Genomic DNA, 23400 nt, shown 5'->3' on the forward strand with positions numbered 1-23400 from the left:
AGGATTCACTGAGTGGATGTTAAATCCGCCTGCCAGCTACAGAATTAGCATCAGAAGCAGCATTAACCTCACAGAGGGCACAGATTTGAATTAAAGCTCTGAATTATTGATTTCCTGGCATCTCATCCTCCTTCACATCCTTTACTAACATTTTTTTAGCTGCATTTCTTGCAGAAACAGTTAAAAACTGTTTAATTAAACAGTTTTGGGTGTGCGTACGGAGTGGAGTGTAAAGCAAACCTCCTCTGGGGTTATTAATATTTATTAACGTGCTGTCAGAGAAACAATCCGTTGCTCACATTTATTGTATTAAGAACTTCATGATTTATTAATGTTCATGTTTAAGGTTAGAGAGGGAATCGGGGAGAAGGGCAAACTGGAAACTGATTCCTCCCACAAAGACAAAAGTCTATTAAAGTCATTTATGAGCTCATTGAAATGTGAAATCTTTGGCCTTTTTGTGCTTTTATTCATTTTTTCTGCATTTTTATTCCATCTGATTAGATTGATTTTCCATCCGACCACCAACAGCTGGACGTAGTCGTTTATATTCCAGCCAGGATGACGGAGAATATCAGCACAAAGCTGGTCAAAAGCCTGCATGGTGATGCTCAAAAGTGTCTAAAACATGAGTATTAACGCATTAAGTAAAGTAAAAAAAAATAATAGGTCACTTGGGGCAATTATTGAGTAATTTTGAAGAATTATGGTTCAATTTGGGCAATTTGTGAGTAATTTTGTCAAAATATGGTTTATTTTGGGCAATTTTTGAACAATTGTGGCGAATTATGTTTTATTTTGGACATTTAGTAATTTTTAGGAACTATGTATCATTTTGGACAATTATTGAGTAACTAACAAATTATGGTTGAATTTGGACAATTTTTTAAATAATTTTAATGAATTATGGATCATTTATTGAGTAATTTTGATGAATTATGGTTATTTTCATCACATTTTACTAAACTGGGCTGTTATTCAACATATAGCTGATATAACTATTTACCAATAATCAACGGCTAAACTTAACCCCACTGCCACCATTTGAACAAAAGTTCATCATCCAGGCAGTTTAGCGCTCACTTTATGCCAACAGTTTATCCTCATTTTGTAGTTAACTAATGCATTAACACGTGTGTGAAGTTATTTCAGACGTCTCAGTAATTATTCAGAAGAAAGACTCATAAAACCATAACCCTCAGCTTAGGGTGACCAGATTTTCAAAATTAAAAACTGGGACACTAAATTTTGACCCAAACATATAACGTTACACGACAGATTCTCTGCAAGAAGAAATTTATTGAAGTCAATGAATGTTTTACAGCATGAACACATTTGACTCTCAATATATTATGGAAGTAAAATAATTGGTAAATTAAGTGGAATTTAAACCATTAAACATTTCACCACAAAAACAGGTGAACAAAACAATCAAAATGTGCACTTATGTAATGAAGATGGGAATTCTATTCCACTTTAATACTTCAAACTTGAGTGTACCTTTTTAAGGAAGCTATGGTTTGGAGTTATGCTTTCATAAAACTCAGAGTAGCTAACATGAATGTTAACCCGAGTAATAAGCAGTGCTTTCAAAGTGTCCAACGACATGCGGTTTCTCTCATCAGTCCATGTATTGTTCATTATTGAAAAAATGCGCTCCACAGGGGCATTTGTGCCAGGATTCCTGGCACAAATGCCCCTGTGGAGCGCATTTTTTCGAAACGAAACGAAAGCTTTGATTGTGTCTCACCAGGTGGTAGGCAAATGTGGCCTCCTGAGCAGCACGTTTAAGTTCTTGATCGCCAGCAGCTGCAGGTCCATAAAATGCGCTAACAGAGCTACTTCCCGCCTGTTCCCACCTCTTGTGTTTGCTAGTTTTGCTGTGGCTCTGCACGTCGGCTTTTCCACCATGAGAAACGGAAAACTCACACTTACACAGTGAACAAAATGCTGCATTTTCGTTTCCCGAAACTTTTCTTAAAAAGCTGTATTGCTCCAGGAGCTCTGTAGTTAGCCTCGATTTTCTTTTTGGCATGTTGTGCCGGTGAACTGATTCATTCGAGCCGCGGCGTGGAGCTGGCTGTTGTGAACGTATAAACACAACACCACGGACCAATGAGCATCAAGATACAGACACACGGAGGGCCGACAAGTTTTTTAATAGGTTCATATATAAATTACCATGACAACACTTTGATTGACATATACATGGCCCAAAGACAACACGTTTTAACCATAATGCACTATTTTGGCTAATAACATGTAGTGTGGTGCGTGTTGATTGACGAGGGGAAGAAGGAAAAAGCCAGGACGCCCGGGACCGCGCTTGTATAAAAACGGGACAAAACAATGGGGGTAGTAAAATCCGCTGGGACACGGGACGCAGGGCTCAAAAACGGGACGGTCCCGGGTAAATCGGGATGTCTGGTCACCCTACCTCAGCTATCTCAGAGACTAACCCTCAGCTAACTCAGAGGCAAACTCAGAGGCTAACCCTGAACTAACTCAGAGGCTAACTCTCAGCTAACTCAGAGGCTAACCCTCAGCTAACTCAGAGGCCAACCCTCAGCTAACTCAGAGGCTAACCCTCAGCTAACTGAGAGGCTAACTCAGAGGCTAACCCTCAGCTAACTCAGAGGCTAACTCTCAGCTAACTCAGAGGCTAACCCTCAGCTAACTCAGAGGCTAACTCTCAGCTAACTCGGTGGCCAACTTTCAGCTAACTCAGGCTAACCCTCGGCTAACTCAGAGGCTAACTCTCAGCTAACTCAGAGGCTAACTCAGAGGCTAACTCTCAGCTAACTCAGAGGCTGACTGTCAGCTAACTCAGAAGCTAACTCTCAGCTAACTCAGAGGCTGACAGCTAACTCAGAGGCTAACTCTCAGCTAACTCAGAGGCTGACTGTCAGCTAACTCAGAGGCTAACCCTCAACTAACTCAGAGGCTAACTCTCAGCTAACTCAGAGGCAAACTCAGAGGCTAACCCTGAACTAACTTAGAGTCTAACTCTCAGCTAACTCAGAGGCTAACGCTCAGCTAACTCAGAGGCTAACTCAGAGGCTAACCCTCAGCTAACTCAGAGGCTAACTCTCAGCTAACTCAGAGGCTAACCCTCAGCTAACTCAGAGGCTAATTCTCAGCTAAATCCGAGGCTAACTCTCAGCTAACTCAGAGGCTAACTCAGAGGCTAACCCTCAGCTAACTCAGAGGCTAAGTCTCAGCTAACTCAGAGGCTAACTCTCAGCTAACTCAGAGGCTAACCCTCAGCTAACTCAGAGGCTAACTCCAGTTAACTCAGAGGCTACCCCTCAGCTAACTCAGAGGCTAACTCTGAGCTAACTAAGCTATCTCCAGCTGAGTCTTTAGTGTCCTTTTCCTTACAGACCATGTGTTTGTCTGCTAACAGTCTCTCAGCTAACTCAGAGGCTAACTCAGAGACTAACCCTCAGCTTACTCTAAGCTATCTCCATCTGAAGTCTTGTTGTTGTGAATCCATGGAGTCTTTACCGTCCTTTTCCTTACAGACCATCTCTTTGTCTGCTAACAGTCTCTCAGCTAACTCAGAGGCTAACGCTCAGCTAACTGAGAGGCTAACTCAGAGGCTGACTGTCAGCTAACTCAGAGGCTAACCCTCAGCTAACTCAGAGGCTAACCCTCAGCTAACTCAGAGGCTGACCCTCAGCAAACTCAGAGGCTAACTCTCAGCTAACTCAGAGGCTAACGCTCAGCTAACTCAGAGGCTAACTCAGAGGCTAACCCTCAGCTAACTCAGAGGCTAACTCTCAGCTAACTCAGAGGCTAACCCTCAGCTAACTGAGAGGCTAACTCTCGGCTCAGAGGCCAACCCTCAGCTAACTCAGAGGCTAACCCTCAGCTAACTGAGAGGCTAACTCAGAGGCTAACCCTCAGCTAACTCAGAGGCTAACTCTCAGCTAACTCAGAGGCTAACCCTCAGCTAACTCAGAGGCTAACTCTCAGCCAACTCAGAGGCTAACTCAGAGGCTAACTCTGAGCTAACTGTAAGCTAACTCAGGCTAACCCTCGGCTAACTCAGAGGCTAACTCTCACCTAACTCAGCAGCTAACTCAGAGGCTAACTCTCAGCTAACTCAGAGGCTGACTGTCAGCTAACTCAGAGGCTAACTCTCAGCTAACTCAGAGGCTGACTGTCAGCTAACTCAGAGGCTAACCCTCAACTAACTCAGAGGCTAACCCTCAGCTAACTCCAGTTAACTCAGAGGCTAACCCAAGCTAACTCCATCTGAAGTCTTTTTGTTGTGGATCCGTGGAGTCTTTAGCGTCCTTTTCCTCTCAGACCATCTGTTTGTCTGCTAACCCTCTCAGCGGTTGGTCTGCTACCTCCTGCTCGGCGTGTCGCTGCATATCTGTATTATTACACCTTGAAGAACCGCCGTGTTGGGTTTAATCGAGGCTCCCAGTCAGCTCAGAGGACAAATTGATCAGTGGCTGTGCCAGCTGTCCTGCCAGATCTCTCCTTCTGCCCCCCAGTTTAACTGGAATACCTTGGCAAGGAGAAGCTGGGTGAATAAATAAATGGTAGATGGTTGGCAGATGGCTGCTGGCTGGGTGTGACTGACGTGACCTCGCCTGGCGTTCGTTATCTGGGCTGCACATGTTGTCGATACGCCCCTATCATTAGACACAAGGTGGGCCATCTGAATCCTCCAGATAAGTCCCACTTTCTATAAGAGCTGCATAAAACACACACATCTCGGCAGAATCTGGCCTTGATTCCAGCGCTGTTCACGCCTGATGCCGTTGGCGTGACGACGGAGGGATGGCGACAGAACAAAGAGCTGCTCTGAGGAGCTGCTCGACAGCGAGACGCTTCTTCTTCGTGTAATGACTGACATTAGAGCGGTGATTACAGGATTCTGACTGACAGAAGTACACAGAACAATATAGTATACATATACACACAGGTATACACTGGTATATATGCACATACAGGTACACACAGGTTTAGATGTTGAGATGATTAAATAATCAGTAAATTATTGTTCCATAAATGTTTTAATATCAACTCTCTCCAAACTACAATTTATTTCCTGTTTCTCCACATTTTAAATTCTCCAATTCTGTCTCTGACAAATGGTTTTTAAAATGCTTTTTAAGTTAACGTGCTTCTTGAACCCACTGCTGGGTTTTGGGGATGAGAGGGTTCATTAATTAGTTAATTACTAATACTACTTATTAACCTGCTAATTACTGATTCTTAGGACCAACTGTCTTGATTTGTAGAGCAGCTTCAGTTCCACTAACTCAGTGGATTCATCAATAACTGAGTGTCCGTCGAGCCAGAGTCGATATTCCCTCCGATAATCAACTGTTAATGTATCTGTCTATCTGGTAGCGACCCGTCCATCCAGTAGAAGACCTCCTCATCCTTCCACCACGTTTAACTCCAGGAGAAGGTGTTTTAAACTGGAGCTATGAAGGGTCAGGAGAGAGAATGAAGCAGCAGTAAGAGCAGCAGGAGGAGCTGTTAATGCAGACCTGCTGTTAGAATACACTTCTAGAGCTGCCTGATTTCACACCCATTATCAGCTGCTGCAAAGGCCCAGCCAGGGGAATGAAACGCAGGGGAAGTGTAAAATAACCGTCTTTTCTCCCAGAGTGTGTGTTTACGCTCGTCTTGCTCCGATAAGCTGCTGTTTCGTTCTCCACCGCACATGTAAGGTCACCAGAGCTTATCGCCTCTCACCTTTCTGCAGCCTTTTCCTCTTTCATGGAGGAAATCTGAGGAAAAAAACAGCAAACAAAGCAGGAAAAACATTCTGTCTTCCTCACGTCGCCTCAGCTCTTTACCTTTTCAACAGCAAGCTCAAATATGTCCCAAGTCAGAGAAACACAACTTTATTTCCCTTCTGTGGAATTTGTAAACATTTAAATGAGAAATAATCCAGACTTCGCTTGACACAGTTTTTAACACTTGGACCCAGTGAACCTGCCAGTAGGATTAAAAGGTGCGTTTTATTTTTAAAAAAATCACCAAAAGTATACAATTTTTCAGAGCTAGAAACAGTGAAAACAGAATAAATCCTGAGATTTTCATGTTCCCAGCAGTCGTTGAACTATTCATCTGTGCCATGCTGTTCCTTTGGGAAAATTTGCCAAATCTAAGTTTAAAATTGTGATATTTCACTTTATTTTCAAAATTCTAAATCTATACATGTCATTTTTTAAAGATATGGCAATAATATTACACTAAACAGATTCTGTAAAATATAAAAAATCTGCATTCTTGGTGCAGTTATCAAATCATTTATTATTTTCTGTGACCAACAGTCGTGAGAAAAATTCTGTGATTTTTCAACTAAACTGCAGAAAGTGTTTCTAATAACAATTAGTTTTCTACATCTGACCTTAAACCTGACAGTAGGATTAAAAGGTGTGTTTTATTTCATAAATCACCAAAAATACACAATTTATCAGAGCTAGAAACTGTGGGAACAGAAAAATGCAGCCTTTTCCTCACTTTCTGTCATGATTCCTGCTCTAGCCCCTGCCCTTCTTTCTCCTTCTTCCTCTTTTCTTCCTTCTCCCTTCTGTCTCCCTCCTTTTTTCCTGTCATCTGTCTCTCCCTATTCTTACTCTCTCTAACTCCTTGTCTTGTATCTCTGGCTCCCTCTGTCTGTCTGTCTGCATGTCTCCCTCTCTCCTTCCTGAATCTTCCAGCTGCCAGCAGTCTGATTGCAGCGATGTGAATCAGCTGTCATAATGAGCTCACTCCAGTCACCTGTTTGCAATTCCACCTCTCAGTATTTAAGTCAGTTCTGTCATTTACTCTCTGTCGGATCATAGACTCGCGTCACCTCATGGACTCCGTTTCTCCCTCTCCTGGATTTCTCCCACATGGACTCAGTTCTCCTTCCGGGTTCTCACCTGCCCTGCTTCAGTTTCCAGCCTGCCATAGCTCCACCTGGACTTTTGTCACCCTCGTTCCCGGATAACTGTCGGTCCCCTCTGTCTTCAGCTTTCTGTCTGCCTACTTTGCTCCGTTAGTTCTGTTTCCCCCTCGCCTCCCCGGTTTTTGTAAGTACATTGTTGTGTTGTTTGGTTCAGTTTATTCCTGTTTGGTTTTGTGGCTTTTGTAAGTTTAGTAGTGTAGTTTCTTTTAGTGTTAGTTTTGGTTTAGTTCATCTCCTCGTTAGTTTTCCCTTTTCTGTGTTGAGTTAGTTATTTGGTTGAATAAATCCTTTTCTGTTATTCACCTGTCTGCCGGTTTTCTGTGTGCCTGCGCTTGGGTTCTCCAGCTCCCCCTGTAACACTTTCATGAGGATAATGAAAGGAAAAAAAACAGCCAACAAAGCAGGAAAAACATTCTCTCTTCCTCATGTTGCCTTGGCTCTTTATTTTTACAACAAGAAGCTCAAATGTGTCCCAAATCAGATAAACACAACTTTTATCTCTTATTTCCCTTCGATAGAATTAGTCAACATTTAAATGAGAAATATCCAGACCTCGTTTGACACAGTTTTTAACCCTTGGACCCCATAAACCTGTCGGTAGCATTAAAAGGGGTGTTTTATTGTACAAAAAACAAAACAAAACACCAAAAATACACAATATTTCAGAGCTAGAAATTGTGAAAGCAGAAAAATGCAGCCTTTTCCTCACTTTGATGAGGAAATTTAAGGACAAAAGTTTAAAAAGCAGGAAAACCTTCTGTCTTGGTTTGTGCTTCCGTCCTGCAGCAGCTTTGAAGCCGCTGATCGACGTAACGTGAGAACTGTGTTTGTTGGATGGATTTATCCAGAGTCTCCTCTACTTTCCCGCTAATCCTATCTTTTATCTCAGATTCCCCTCGCCTTCTATTTTTTCCTCCGTTCTTAATTTCATCTCTTGTGAATCGAAACGCAGATTAAAGCTTCTTCTTTTTTATACATTCTGAGGTTTTAAATGTGCTTTAGTGAAATAAGGCACAGAGGAATGAAAGTGGCTGTAAATTATGAGCTTCTGTGCAGAATGATCTGGTGTTCCCTCAGAGGGGTTTTCTGCATGTCTGATGTGTTTTTTTGTGTTTTTTCTTCTGGCAGCGTGTCCTCTCGGCTCTTACAAGATGTCCTCCAGGCAGCAGGAGTGTTTTCCCTGCCCGGCCAACAGCGTGGCGGAGGAGGAGGGCTCGGTGGTGTGCATGTGTGAGGAGGACCACTTCAGGACTCCGCTGGACAACCCCTCAGCTGCCTGCACCCGTAAGAACCTCATTTATTCATTCCTCTTTTATTGCACCTTCTTTACTAACCGGTTTCTCAGAGCCGGTGTTTTTCCATCACTCACCGGTTCCTTACTGACAGTTTTTGCATTAAGTGAGCAGTTTAATGCCAGTAAGCCGATCATTACCTCACCCACCCGCTCAGCCTTTTATATATCCGGAATTTCCATTTGCCCCTTTGTCCATAAAGATGAGTTTCCCTCCTTCAGATCCTGAGCTTTACCCGTCCTTCACCCCTTCCTCTTTCATATCATCATTTTGTCTGACCTCCATCTCCATCTCAGCCACCTCCACCTCTCCTTCCCTTCTAATGGCTCATCCTCCTCCTTTATGTAGAAAATCCTCCTAAAACCATCAGCGGTTTGTTTTATTGCTGACCAGGAATCAGTCTGTCTACAGCCATTTGCTGCTCTGCTGATGGTAAAACTGTGAGATGGTCAAAGAGTTTTTTTACTGCAAGTTCAAATATGTCCCAGTTCAGAGAAACTTGACTTTATTTCTTATTTCCCTTCTATAGAATTAGTAAACACTTGAATAAGAAATATCCAGACCTCACTTGACACAGTTTTTAACACTTGGACTTCATAATCCTGCCAGTGGCACTAAAAGGTGTGTTTTATTTTTAAAAAATCACCAAAAATACACAATTTATCAGAGCTAGAAACTGTAAAAACAGAAAAAAATCATTAGATTTTCATGTTTCCAGCAGCCTTTGAACTACTCCTTTGTGCCATGCTGTTCCTTTGGGAAAATATACCAAATGTAAGTTTAAAATTGTCATATTTTACTTTGTTTTCTTATTTTCTTCTGCATTCTTGGTGCAGTTGTCTAATAATTTGTTATTATCTACGACCAACAATCATGTGACAAAAGTTCTGTGATGTTTCGGCTGAACTGCAGGAAGTGTTTCTAGAGAACAGAGAGGACATGAGTAACCCAGGGGCAGTGGTGGCACAGCGGTTAAGTTCTGGACCTCTGATCTGAAGGTCAGAGGTTCAATCCCCGATGTGGCCCCTGTCAGGCCTTTGAGCAAGGCCCCTAACCCCTCCTGCTCCATGGCTGACCCCGCCCTCCCCCTCCCCCAGCGGGAAATATGCAAAAAGCAGTTTCCCCTCTGGGGATCAATAAAGGTAGCAAATAAAAATGAGAACCTGGTTTCTATACAGCGATTTAGATTTAAGCCTAAAGTACACTTTAAATCTATTTTGATGCATAATCACAAAAAAGATGAATTTATAGATAAATATATGGAATATCTATACGTAGATTTTTATAGATACGAATTTATAAACAGTCTCTTGTTTTTACAGTGTTTACTGGTTTAACCTTCTGAAAGCCTGCCAGAAAACATTTTATCTGTGACCAAATTGCCAAAATTACAGCAATTTTCAGAACCTGATATTATAAAAACAAAGAATCCTCCATTTGTCCGTGAACTCATCTTCTGAAACATTCTGCTTAGAAAATTAAGAAAATCTCAGTTTAAAATAATAATGTTTCATCTAAATCTCTAGTCAACAACTCATGTTGAGAAATTCACAAAAAATACAGTGTTGGCGTTAAATGAATTGTGTAAAAAAAACAATAAATTCTGCCTTTGTTGGTGGAACCGGGAAGTTTTTTATTATTAAACTACAAACAACGGTCACATAACAAAAAATCAGGAGCTTACTGGCTGAACTTCAGTTTGTGTTTTTACAGAGCAGAGAGGAGAGATGTACAGGAATAAATTAGAAATGTAAAGAGTTAATTATCTATTAGTGTCTAATGTCTGTAAAGAGAATTACAGCATTTATCAAAACAGAAATATGAGATTTCCTACTTTCAGACGGTCCTTAAACTACTCATCTGTGACCATTTAAAGCTAAACACATCTTGTTTAAAAATTCACTGAAAATACAACATTTGCACTAAATTAATTCTGTAAAAAACAATAAATCCTTCATTATTTGCTGCAACTGTGAAGCTTTTTGTGATTCAGCTGCAATAAACAATGAGGTGACAAAAAATCAGAAAGCATCAGAGACATATGAGAAAGAAAATTAAATATTTACAGTTAAATATTTAGAGTCACAACTGGAGACTCATGTTGGCTGCAGGGTTTCCAGTTTTTCTACAATAAATAATCAAAGAAATGACTTTTATTCATGACTGTTCCAGAGAGGTGCAGGACTTTAAAAATGAGATGTAGAAAGTGGACTCTCCAAGGAGAAGATGTCCTGGTCATCATCTCCTCCATCCTCTGACCGGCTCTACACCTGGACCCTCTCACAGGAGATGATGTCTCCATTCATCTTAACCTTTATCCCTTTTATCAGCCGGCCGTCTCTCTTCCCTCCCAACATTATTTGTCAAAAAGCCACTCCATTTCCTCCATCTCTTTCTTTAACCTTCTTCATCCTCTCCATATTCCCGCAGCCCTCCTCCTGACATTATCATCCATTTTCTGCTCCATTATCGGCTCTTCTCTGGACCCTTGTGTTTTTTTCTAACCCTTGTCTTCTTAAATCTACTTCCTCTTCATCCTTCCACCCTGGAGCTGCTGTAATCTCCATCCTCGGCCTTTTTTCCTCCAATAAAGATGCAGCAGGAGGCGGTAAAGACGTATTGATTGCTGCACTGAGAACAGTAACTAGATGGAGGAATAATCACTGATGTCCTAAAAGCAGAGGGTCACTGCAGGTTTGTGTTCATATGTGGAAAGTCAGCATCCATGCCGGAGTTTAATTAGAATATTGATCGCTGAGCTCTCTGATCCCTGTGTGATAACATTTATAGCAGCCTAATGACCACATTAATTACACTATTGATCCGGTAATTATGATCTTCCCAGATTCGGCTAATCCACCGAGCTGCTGCTGAACCACAGCATCTGGAATTAGAAGAATAAAAGAAAGGAGATTTGACATCATTATCTCTGCAGTTAAAGAATAATAGCAGAGTGGTTTTATTCCTTTAAAGCCTGTAAAGTCTGTGAACCCTGATGTGTTTAGTTCTGCTGTAAAACGAAGCCTCATCTGTTAACCGACTCCACTAATTACTGCCGTTAACGACCACTTTAGGGAAGCTCATTTAAATACGAGCAAACAGAAAAGTAGAACTTCAGAAACTGCCTCACTGGAGAAATAACTCCTGCCGACAGAATGACTGTAGCATAAAAGCTGAAAGAAGAACGCCTTAAAGTGATGCTTCATGTTTAATATAATGTGAGTCTGAAAACGGACATTTGAAACTGAGTTTAGAAATGGAGGAAGAAAGAGGAAGTTATAAAGAAAAACTTTAGGCTGTAATTTGTTCTTTTAACCATTTAAACTCCGAGCAGAATCCTCATATTTCATCCAAACCCTTTTATTCTACTTGTCATGTTTGAAAATGAATAGTTATTGGTATTTGGGATGCACCAAAAAAAATTTTTTTTTTGTTTTCCACAATCTCAAACAGTTCATGTTTTACAGTACTTTACAGAGACATCTAGAAGGTGATGAAATATCAGGATTTTAACCTTAAACTTGTTCAACACACAGGTGTTTACTGGGGATTAGTTTTACTCTACAGGCTACAGATGTTTTCTTATTTACTTTACTTGTTTCTGCAGTTCAGCTGAAAAGTCCCTGAATTTTTCTCAGATGACTGTTGGTCACAGCTGAGTCATTAAAGGCTCTCCAGTTGGAACAAAGATTGCAAAATCTTTATCTTTTTACAGAATTTGGTTAGAGCAAACTATTTATTTTTGGTGAATTTTTTTAAGAGACATGGGACAAATTGATTTATATCAGAACAACACATCACACATGATTAGTTCAAGGACTGTTGGAAACTTTCTGTTTTTTTTATAGAACAGTTTGAGTAAAATGTTTTGTTTTTGGTAAGTTTCTTTCAATTACACGTGAATAATAAAGTGGTTTTTATAAAATATCGCAATCACCAGCTTCGTTTTCTGACCAAACCACAGTTCTCGTACACTGAAAAATGAACCCCCAGAACGTTTCCCTTTCTGTGATTTTTGATAAAAATCTGAGCTGCAGTCATAGCTTCAGAGAGTTAGACGTGTTTTTCATCATAAATGAACATTTCTGGTCATTCAGAAACACATTTCACATGTCTGTGGTCAGATCTTCTTTTCAGAGTGTAAGAAATAAATAATAAAGCTAGCTAACAGGCTAATCACAGCTATGCAGGAATATAAAGATCAGATTCATGATTGTAGAGCAGCATGTTGGAGTCAGACCTCATCTGGACGGACAATAGGTTGAGTTTTAACAGGAAGTCCAGGTGAACAAAGGCCCAGCTGTGTTTGTGAAGTGTTCGTTATGTAACTCCATCCTCAGCTGTCCTGAACAGCTTCACTTATTCATCTCACATCTAAGATTCATGGCTTTTAATGGACTGAGCTTCTTCCTCACTGCACTCTAATATTTAGAATGAAAATACTCTGCAGAGCCTCATGAATTAGAAAACACGTATGATGCAGGAACACGCTGCAGTTTCTCATGTTTTCTACCTTGAGATCACAGCCTTCATATAAACAGATTCCAGCTTTATTTACTGAGAATAAGAGGAGAATCTGCAGCACACATCAGTGAATAACGGACTAACCTGCCATCTGAGCGCAGAGAAACAGACGTATTATTGTAGGTCAGAAGGTTTTATTTTACATAAACTAGCATCTCTTCCTGTCTGCAGCAGCTCTAATCCTCCTCTATGGTTGTCAGGACACAATAAAAGCATCCTGGCATGTTTTCACTGGCCTCTTCCATCGAGGTCAAACGCTTCTTATAAAACATTTCTTTCTCAATCAACCAGGATTATCGCTGCTTTATGTGCAAACTGAGATCACACTATCCCATAATACCCGACGCACTCATCATCAGCAGAGAGACAGTATCTGAAAACAGGAACTAAGCACGATTTTATCACTATTCCTAATAATGCAGGACTGAAGTTTACAGTTAAATTAATCACAATGAGTGGAAACTAAACCCTGAAACTCAACCAAAAACAGAAATGTGATTTCTGTGTGAAAATATGAAGTTATTATTAAGTTATTTAACTCTATAATCAAAGATATTTTACCAGTTTTAACATCTAAAATGAATACATGACTTTAAATCATGAGGTCAAGGTGAAGAAAAATGAAGTTTTCAAACCAATTTAATGAAGTTATTTCAACTTAAATGTAGTTTTAAGTCAACTAATGCAGAAATTTGAGTTTTAATGATGCAAAAATATTAAGTTGATGCAACTTTTTGTGTCGATAAAACTCCTTTAAAATAAAGTTTATGGTTTAAAAGGTTTATCTAAATCAGTTTTTGTCTTACAACCACCTAATTAAATTAATGGAAAACAGATAAACTTTTTAAAGTACAAACATTATTTTAATGAGTTTTATTGACATAAAAGTTGCATTAACTTCATATTTTGTGCCATTTTAACTCAAATCTCTGCATTAGTTTAACACTAAATTCTAATGAAGTGAAGGGAAGAGTTGCACTAAAATAGGAATAAACTATTTACGAAAATACCCCCTGTAGAATCGCCACCTGATCGGGGTGGAGGGGCAAATTGGTCCTAGGGGAGAAACCAGACTATAAGCGATTCAAAAAACCCTGATGACAGCACTAAAAGGTGAAGCCGCTATTTCACCTGGGTTAGAGATACTGGGGCCTTCCCCTGGAGCCAGGTCTGAGGGGGGAACTCATCAGAGAGCACCTGGTGGCTGAGCCTTGGGGCCCCGTGGGCCTCGGTCAGACACAGCCTGAAGAACAAACACGGAGCCACCATCCAGTAGGTCCACCACCTGCAGGGGTCGGGTGCTATGCCCACCAGGCAGTAGGCAGGAGCAGGCATCTAGGTGCACTGCCCCCTGGTGGTGTAGACTGCCTCTGGGGACATGGAACGTCACCTCACTGGGGAAGGAGCCTGAGCTGGTGGAGGTGGAGTGGTGCCGACTAGATATAGTTGGGCTCACCTCCATGCACAGCAAGGGTTCTGGATCCAGAATCCTGAAGAGAGGTTGGATTCTCTCCTTTCTGGAGTTGCCCGGGGTGAGAGGCGCCGGGTGGGTGTGGGGAAACTCACAAGATCCCGGCTGAGTGCTGCTTTGTTGGAGTTCTCCCTGGAGAACCAGAGGATCGCCTCTCTGAGGGGAAACTCTGACTGTTGTCTGTTGTTATGCTCCGAAAAGCGGATCAGAGTATTCAGCCTTCTTGGAGTTTCTGGGTGGTTCTTGGAAGGGGTACCACCTGGGAACTCCATAGTTCTCCTGGGGGACTTCAAAGGTCACATGGACAACGATGGAGAAACCTGGAGGAGGTGACTGGGAGGAACGGCCCGATCTGAACCTGAGCAGTGTTCTGTTATTGGACTTCTGTGTTAGTCATAGACCGGCCATAACAAACACCATGTTGGAGCATCAGGTTCTCATAAGTGTGCCTGGTACCAGAGCATCTTAGGCCAAAGTCCATGATGGACTTCATAGTCGTATCATCAGACCTGCAGCCGGATGTCTCGGACACTCGGGTGAAGAGAGGAGCAGAGCTGTCAACTGATCACCACCCGGTGGAGAGTTGGATCGGATGGAAGACTGCCGGACAGACCTGGTAAACCCAAATGTGTAGTCAGGATGAAGTGGGAACGTCTGGTGGAGGACCCTGTCCATGGGGTTTTCAACTCCCACCTCCGGAAGAGTTTCTCCTGCATCCCGGGGCAGGTTGGGGACATGGAGTCTGAGTGGTCCATGTTCAAAGCCTCCATTGCAGAAGCAGCTGTTAGGAGCTGTGGCCAGAAGGTCACTGGTGCCTGTTGTGATGGAAACCCAAAAACCCGCTGATGGACACCAGCGGTGAGGGAAGCCATCAGGCTGAAGAAGGAGGCTTTTCAGGCCCGGTTGGCTCGGGGGTCTCCTGAAGCAGCTGACAGGTACCGGTTGGAAGCTAAAACTCGGGTGTAGGAGGAGTTCAGAGAGGCTATGGAGAAGGACTTTCTGTTGGCCTCGAGGAAGACTCGGGGGGATCTTCATCCATATCTGCGGCAGAGGTCGCCGAGGTAGTTTAGAAGCTCCTCGGTGGCACCAGGTGTGGATGAGATCCACCCTGAGATGCTGAAGGCTCTGGACATTGTTGGACTGTATTGGCTGACACGTCTCTACAATGTGGTGTGGACATCGGGTACAGTACCTGTGGAGTGGCAGACCAGGGTGGTGGTTCCCATTTTCTAAAAGAGGGACCAGAGAGTGAGTTCCAAATACCGGGGTATCACACTTCTCTGCCTCCCTGGGAAAGTTTACTCTAAGGTGCTGAAAGGGAGGCTCTGATTGATTGTTGAACCTCGGATTCAGGAGGGCCCATGTGGATTCCATCCTGTTCGTGGAACGGTGGATCAGATCTTTACTCTTGTGGAGCTGCTGAGGGGCTCATGGGAGTTGGACCTGCCAGTCTACATGTGTTTTGTGGATCTGGAGCCTATGACCGCCTCCCCCGAGGGGGTCTGTGGGGTTACTGAGGGAGTATGGTTCTCTGGTGGAAACCGGTGGATTTTTCCCTCTGGGTTGGGGGGGAGTTGCTTCCTCAAGTGAAGGAGTTCAAGTATCTCGGGATCTTGTTCAAGAGTGATGGGAAAATGGAGTTAGAGATGGATAGGAGGATTGGTGCAGCGTCAGCAGTAATGAAGGCGTTGTACCAAACCGTCGTGGTGAAGAGGGAGCTGAGCCTCAAGGAGAAGCTCTCAGTTTACCATCCATCTACGTTCCAACCCTCACCTATGGTCATGAGCTCTGGATAGTGACCCAAAGAATGAGATCGTGGATCCAAGCATCTGAAATGAGCTTCCTCCGTAGGATGTCTGGACTCAGCCTTAGAGATAGAGGGAGAAGCTCAGACATCCAGAGGGAGCTCGGAGTAGAGCTGCTGATCTTTCACCTCTAAAGGAACCAGTTGAGGTGGTTTGGACATCTGATTCAGATCCTCCAGGGAGACTTCCTCTGGAGGTTTTCTGAACACGTCCTCCTGGGAGGAGACCCCGGGGTAGATCCAGAACTCACTGGAGGGATTATATATCTCATCTGGCCTGGGAACGTCTCGGGATCCCCCAGGAAGAGCTGGAAGGTGTTGCTGGGATGAGGAATGTCTGGAATGACCTGCTTCATCTGCTGCCTCCACGACCCCGGATAAGAGGAAGAAGATGGATGGATGGATATTTACTAAAATAGATTAATGGTTTAAATGGCAAACATTTTTAATGAGTTGCGTTGACAGAATAATGCTGCTAATTAAACTAATTTAACATCGTTTAAAATTCTACGTGTTTAATCTGAAATCAGTTTCTACTCGGCAGTTTCTGATTTGCTTGAAATTTGATCCACTAAAATATGGATATTTGTGAAACTGAAGGTTGATTTATCTTCCTAGATGTTTTTAAATCATAATTCCTGTTTTTAGGAGTTCCTTGGTATTTAGTGACATAATTTGACCAAGCGTAGATTTAAATTCCTAAACGACATTCACTGATGCAGGACTTTAGTTTTGCACCACTTCTGTTCATTTCTTTCTCTTCCCGTGTTGTTTCTCTAAATAAGACCCCTGAATGAGATTTTCATTTTCTCTCTCCAGGACCCCCCTCCCCTCCCAGAGACCTGGTTTACACCCTGAAGCAGTCCACCCTGATCCTGGACTGGTCGGCTCCGTCGGACTCGGGGGGCCGGATGGACCTGACCTACAGCGTGGGGTGTCGGCGTTGCGATGGCCGGCAGTGTGATCCATGCGGCGCCAGCGTCGGCTTCGTTCCCCAGCAGGCGGGGCTGACGGAGAGGACGGTGACAGTGGTCAACCTCCTCCCCAACACCAACTACAGCTTCACCGTGGAGGCCCTGAACGGGGTGTCAGAGCTGCTGCCCAACAAGAGGTTCTACACTCAGGTCAACATGTCCACCAGCCTGCCCGGTGAGCCATACTTACATGATTAACACACACATAAAACATGTTAACAACACACAGATAAAACATGTTAAACAACACAGATGAAACATGTTAACAACACACAGATAAAGCATGTTAACAACACACAGATAAAACATGTTAACAACACACAGATAAAACATGTTAAACAACACAGATGAAACATGTTAACAACACACAGATAAAGCATGTTAACAACACAGATAAAGCATGTTAACAACACAGATAAAACATGTTAAACAACACAGATAAAACATGTTAGCAACACACAGATAAAGCATGTTAACAACACAGATAAAACATGTTAAACAGCACAGATAAAACATGTTAACAACACACAGATAAAACATGTTAACAACACACAGATAAACATGTTAGCAACACACAGATAAAACATGTTAACAACACACAGATAAAACATGTTAAACAACACAGATAAAACATGTTAAACTAAAAGACTCCAGTAGATCAACCTGAACTCTCCTACAGGCTTCGGTCCACGTTATTAGTGAACTGAGAGTGAACTCTAAATCATCCAGGGTAGCATCCATTCCTTATTATCCACATATTTCAAAGTGTCCACTAGAATCTGGCTGGTTTACTGGATTAGGAAACATCAGAGGAGTTTTAGTCGTTTCTGCTGTAGATTGTTGTTCTAATGTTTGCTGAAGATTATCTGATCAAATACAATTGGAAAAAAATCTGGTTTACTGATTTAGACAGTTTTTAATTTATTTAATTACTTGTGTTGACAGAATATTACCAGTACACCTACTTAACCTTATGCATAATTTAAACTCTTGCCATTTAAAACATAATTCAAGTTGTGGCAACTTCATGAAATTGTCTTGAAAACTTAGTTTTTCAATATTTTGACTCCTTAATCTTAACATGCCTGCAGAGTAGGGTGGTCCTACGCAAGGGGTAAATTTTCGAATTCATTTATTTTATGCTCCAACCCCCGGAATTCATTGGAATAGAGAAGAAAACTCTGCTGGTGATTTTTTTTCAAATTCCAACGACATTTACCCCTGCCTCATCGACCTTGAACTTTGACCTCGGGGTGGCTGGCATTAGAACGACTACGTATTGGCCTGTGATGAACTTTAAAACGCTCCTGTAATGTCCAGTCGTCTCTTTTAATGTGATACGTCGATGTGTGTTTGTATAATGTCATCAACGACCACGCAGAGCGAGGTGTTGCCCTCATCCAGGATTACAACCGAACACTAACTCGGGATGAGGAGCAACTGCAATTTCTCCTCCAAGTTGTCTCTTGTCATCACGCGGAGTTCCCAGACCCCAGAAAGAAGACTGTGGCTGCTGGTGTGGCGGCCCAGCAGGAGCAGGAGCACTAAGTCAGACGGGACTTGGAGCATGTGGATCCTTGAGGGAGGGGGCAGAATCGAGTTCTTTTTTAATAGTTTTCTAAAGTAGACCCGGATCGTGATAAAAAAATTATACTTCCATGTTGTGTTAAAATATACTGCTGTTACAGTTGTTTTAAGTTGGTTCTACAGCCGATACAAACTATGTAATTTTTCGTTATTAACAAAATTATCTGATGTTTTGTTCCGCTGTAATCAGAAATCAGAAGCTTTAGTTTGGTCAGATGGAGTCCTAATACATCTAGGATTTATATACCTGAGAAAACAATTCTAAACCTATTAGGGATAACAGACTCTGGAATGTTTTATTTAACCTTTTCCTAACGTATTAGGGAAATGCATTTTTATGTTTTGTCCGATAACAATGTTGCATAATTGGCTCTAAACAACCTGAGGTTCAGGATGCATGTACCCTAATATTAGACTTTTTCAAAAATTTAACGAAATTTTTGAAGAGAAAAATGTATTTTTCTTAAGCAGACTAATTATATAAATCTGATTTGATTTTGACATTAAAATTTGTTTTCAAGGATTGGTGTTTTGATTCATTTTTATTTTTATTCTCATTTCAATCATTATGCGGCACTATACGCTTTATTTATTGCCATATAAAAATTGTCTCGGGATCCTCAGGGTGAAACTTCAAGGTCGATTAGGGAGGAGTGAATATTGTCTAAATGAGAAAAAAATTCACCAGGATTCACCGCCCCAGGCGCCCCCGGGTGGTGAGAAGATCGAGCTATGCACATCACACAAACACACAGGTTGACGTATGACATTAAAAGAGACGACTGGACAATACACGAGCCTTTGAAAATTCAGCAAAGACGGATCAAAAGTTCAAGGTCGATGAGGCAGGGGTAAATGATGCTGGAATTTGAAAAAAATTCACAGGAGAGTTTTTTTTCGACTATTCCAACGAATTCCGGGGGTTGGAGCTATATATATATATATATATATATATATATATATATATATATATATATATATATATATATATATATATATATATATATATATATATATATACATACACATATATACATATATATATACACACATATATATATACATATATACACATATATACACATATATACATACATATATACATACATATATACATACATATATACACATAATGCATGTTTGGTTCAACTGGACAGAAGGTTTGAGTCAGAAACTCGTCATGATTGATTCTCAGCTGTGATCTGCTGACACAAACACCACGTTCACACTGTAGAAGCTCTGAGACTGGTTTAAACTGACTTTTTGACTGTTTTTAGACTTGGTTGATAATCTAACTAAATATAAATACATGAACTGATACATCAGAAAAGAAGGTCCTAATGTCAGCATCATAGATCAGCTGTAGTTCCTGGTTGTTCCAGCAGGTGGAGCCTCTTCCTGTTTAATCCTGTAGAGACCAGAGGAGGTTAAAGCAGAGAGCATTGTGGGGGTTTAGCAGCAACAGGCACCATGACAAATACTAATGAGGAGGTTCATGACCTCCAGCTCAGGAGTTAAAGATGAACTGGGACCAACCAGGACAGAGGTTCTATTTAGAACTGAGCTGCTTTTTTGGCCCAAATCCTGAGTTTGTTGTCAGTTTGAAGTTAATGATGATTAATAATTTTGCTGTGGATTGATTCAGAAAACACCCAAAGTTAGCATCGTTAGCATCATTAGCATGCTGCCATTAGTTAAGGAACACCTGAGTGATGGGATGTAAACGAAGGACCAGGTCTGGGTCGGTGTCAATACCAATGAGTAGAAAGAACTCCTGATCCTGATTGTTTTAGCTAAAATCTGAACATATTCACAGCACAGACATGATCAGCCGAGCTCAGATGGAAAATATAGTCGAATAAAACACAACCTGAAAACTTAGCTCTGTGAGCTAAAAATGAACTTTAACATGGAGGAATACTTTAAAACATTTATCTGACTGAATCTGCAGCGAGTTTTAGAACAGCCGATAATGAATCTGCAGGAATCTTTGTGTTTTAGAAGAGAATATCCTTTATTATTTAGTTTTGCTATATGTTGTGGCCATATTTGTGCCAGAGATCATCTAGAAACATCCTCATTCATTAACTATGTGGTTAATGTCCACGTTAACTCAAACATCTCTGAGGGTTTGTTCAGTAAAAGCAGATGAATTACTGACGACATCCAGCAGCAGCTTCTTCAGGAGCTGCAGGAACATCTCCTGTTACATAAACATCTGTATATATCTCCTCCTGTTAGATAAACATCTGTATGTATCTCCTACTGGTAGATAAACATCTGTATGTATCTCCTACTGGTGGATAAACATCTGTATGTATCTCCTCCTGGTAGATAAACATCTGTATGTATCTCCTACTGGTAGATAAACATCTGTATGTATCTCCTACTGGTAGATAAACATCTGTATGTATCTCCTCCTGGTAGATAAACATCTGTATGTATCTCCTACTGGTGGATAAACATCTGTATGTATCTCCTCCTGGTAGATAAACATCTGTATGTATCTCCTCCTGGTAGATAAACATCTGTACGTTCAGGGCAGAAGACCTTTAGAATTCACTCCCGTTCAGAACCAAATGATTTGCTTTTCTGAGTCGCTGGAAGCAGACAAACTTCCAGACTGTCGCCGGTGATGGAGCGAGAAGTTTCCTCCAGTGGAGGTGATCTCATTTTCGTCAGAGTCTTCAGCAGCCGTTAGCCGGCGGCTGGAAAAAGCATTCAGAGAATTGAAGCTTTCAGAGACAGAAACACTCAGTGGAAAACCAACACACACACACACACACACACACACACACACACACACATCCTGAACACCATCAGCTCTGCAGACGAAGCTTTCAGAGACGGAAACACAGAAGCACTCCTTTTGAACAAATTTACCTACCAGCTGACTCTTTCAGCATTCAGAGACCAGAAACACAGAAACGGCAACAGGAAGTCCTTCTGAACACATTTACCTGTGAGACGACTAAAAAGCTGTTTACTCTGCTTGTTTGCAGATCTGTCATTGGAGGAAAAAGGTGAGAGAAATATAATGCTGAAGGGACAGAAATGGGAGTGATATAATAAATAAATAGCATTAAAATAATAAATAAATAAATAGTGAAATAATGAATAAATCGTTAAATAATAAATAGTGAAATAATGAATAAATTGCTAAATAATCAATAAATACTGAAATAATGGATAAATAGTGAAATAATAAATAAACAGTGAAATAATAAATAAACAGTGAAATAATCAATAAATAGTGAAATCATGAATAAATAGTGAAATCATAAATAAATAGTGAAATAATAAATAGTGAAATAATCAATAAATAGTGAAAGTTGCGACAGGAAGCAGCTGATGGAGAAACGATGGGGAGAATGAGTTCCATTAATGGAAAATGAAAAGAGAAATGAGCTGAATAATGAACAGAAGACCGTTAGAGTTCCTCTAGAGTCAGAAAACTGTTGTTTATTAAAAAACAAAACAATCTATTTATTATTGTATTGATAATATCATCAAAATATTAATGAATAAAGATTGGGGACCGTTAGAGTTCCTCTGAAGTCAGAAAATTGTTTGTTATGATAAAACAACAACAATAAAAGATGTAAATTATTAAAAAACAAACATTGAAGACTGTATCTGTGCTGTAGGACAAAAAATAATTTATTTTGGGCTGAAGAATTTTAAAAATACTAATTAAATCTACAGCAAAACAGCTTCTTTATTATTTAGTTTATATTACTGATATTAATTAATGTTGACGGAGGACTAAAGATAGACGAGGACAGAAAACTATTTAGCATAGAAAACAAAACAACAACAACAGACCTGTTTGATTTAAAAACAAACACTGAAGGTTGTACCTGCGCTGTAGAAAACAAAAAAATAATTTAAATTTTCTGTTTTATTTTGCATTTTTTTCAGTATTTCTAAATTAATTTTAGAATATTAATAAAACTACAAAAAAAACTGCAAATGTTCAACTCTATTTATATGCAATTTTTAAATTAATGTTAATTAATATTTAAATTTGGTTCAGACGGAAATACCGTTTTTAATATAGTAATATGTTTACATATAAATAAAATGTGATTTCTTGTTTTAGTATTTTTCTAAAACTTGCTAAAACCTAAATTACAATAAACAGAAAGGATTGTTTGCATCATTTCTATAATTTTACATCACCTTGTTTATTAAATGAGAAATTATTTCATTTATTTTAATTCCGGGTTTTTAATAAACCATGTGTCCAATAAATAAAGGACATTTAGTTTTTCATTTCATGTGAGAGTTGAGGATGTTTTTAGACAATGATGACATTTTTAGTATTTTTTTCTAAATTATTAATTAAAAATCAAAGATTTTTTGAAACAGAGGAGTTTGAAAAACGGTTTTATTATTGGAAAAATTTTTCAGAAAGTCAGTTTGGGAGGATTTCTCTTTTTTTTTAGAAAGGAAATACTTTTTGGAAGTGAGAACATATTTGAGGGAACTGGAGACATTTTAAGGATTTTTATTTTTATTATCAGGCGTTTCTAATGTGTGTGTAGGTTTAGTTATAAATAATGATAATAATAATAATAATAATAATAATAATAATGATAATGATAATCCCTGGTCCCAGAGCTGGATGCTGGATGCTTCAGATGTGTGGCTGTGTTTTATGGTCCTTGTGTCCCACCTCCCCATCCCTCTATCTCTACCCCTCTATCTGTATCCCTCTATCTCTACCCCTCTATCTCTACCTTTCTACCTCCATCCCTCTATCTCTACCTTTCTACCTCCATCCCTCTATCTCTACCCCTCTACCTCCATCCCTC

General features: G+C 40.5%; 1 protein-coding gene across 1 annotated transcript in view; it reads left to right on the forward strand.

Annotated features, from left to right (window-relative positions):
• Positions 1 to 23400, forward strand: part of LOC111583312 (ephrin type-A receptor 7-like) — a 245918-nt gene that overhangs the window by 144960 nt on the left and 77558 nt on the right. The window contains exons 4-5 of the mRNA XM_055017862.1: positions 8060 to 8215; positions 16842 to 17171. Coding sequence (XP_054873837.1) covers positions 8060 to 8215; positions 16842 to 17171 — 486 coding nt within the window. The remainder of the gene's footprint in view (positions 1 to 8059; positions 8216 to 16841; positions 17172 to 23400) is intronic.

The sequence above is a fragment of the Amphiprion ocellaris genome, chromosome 15 (assembly GCF_022539595.1).
Source record: "Amphiprion ocellaris isolate individual 3 ecotype Okinawa chromosome 15, ASM2253959v1, whole genome shotgun sequence".
Taxonomy (NCBI): Eukaryota; Metazoa; Chordata; class Actinopteri; family Pomacentridae; genus Amphiprion; species Amphiprion ocellaris.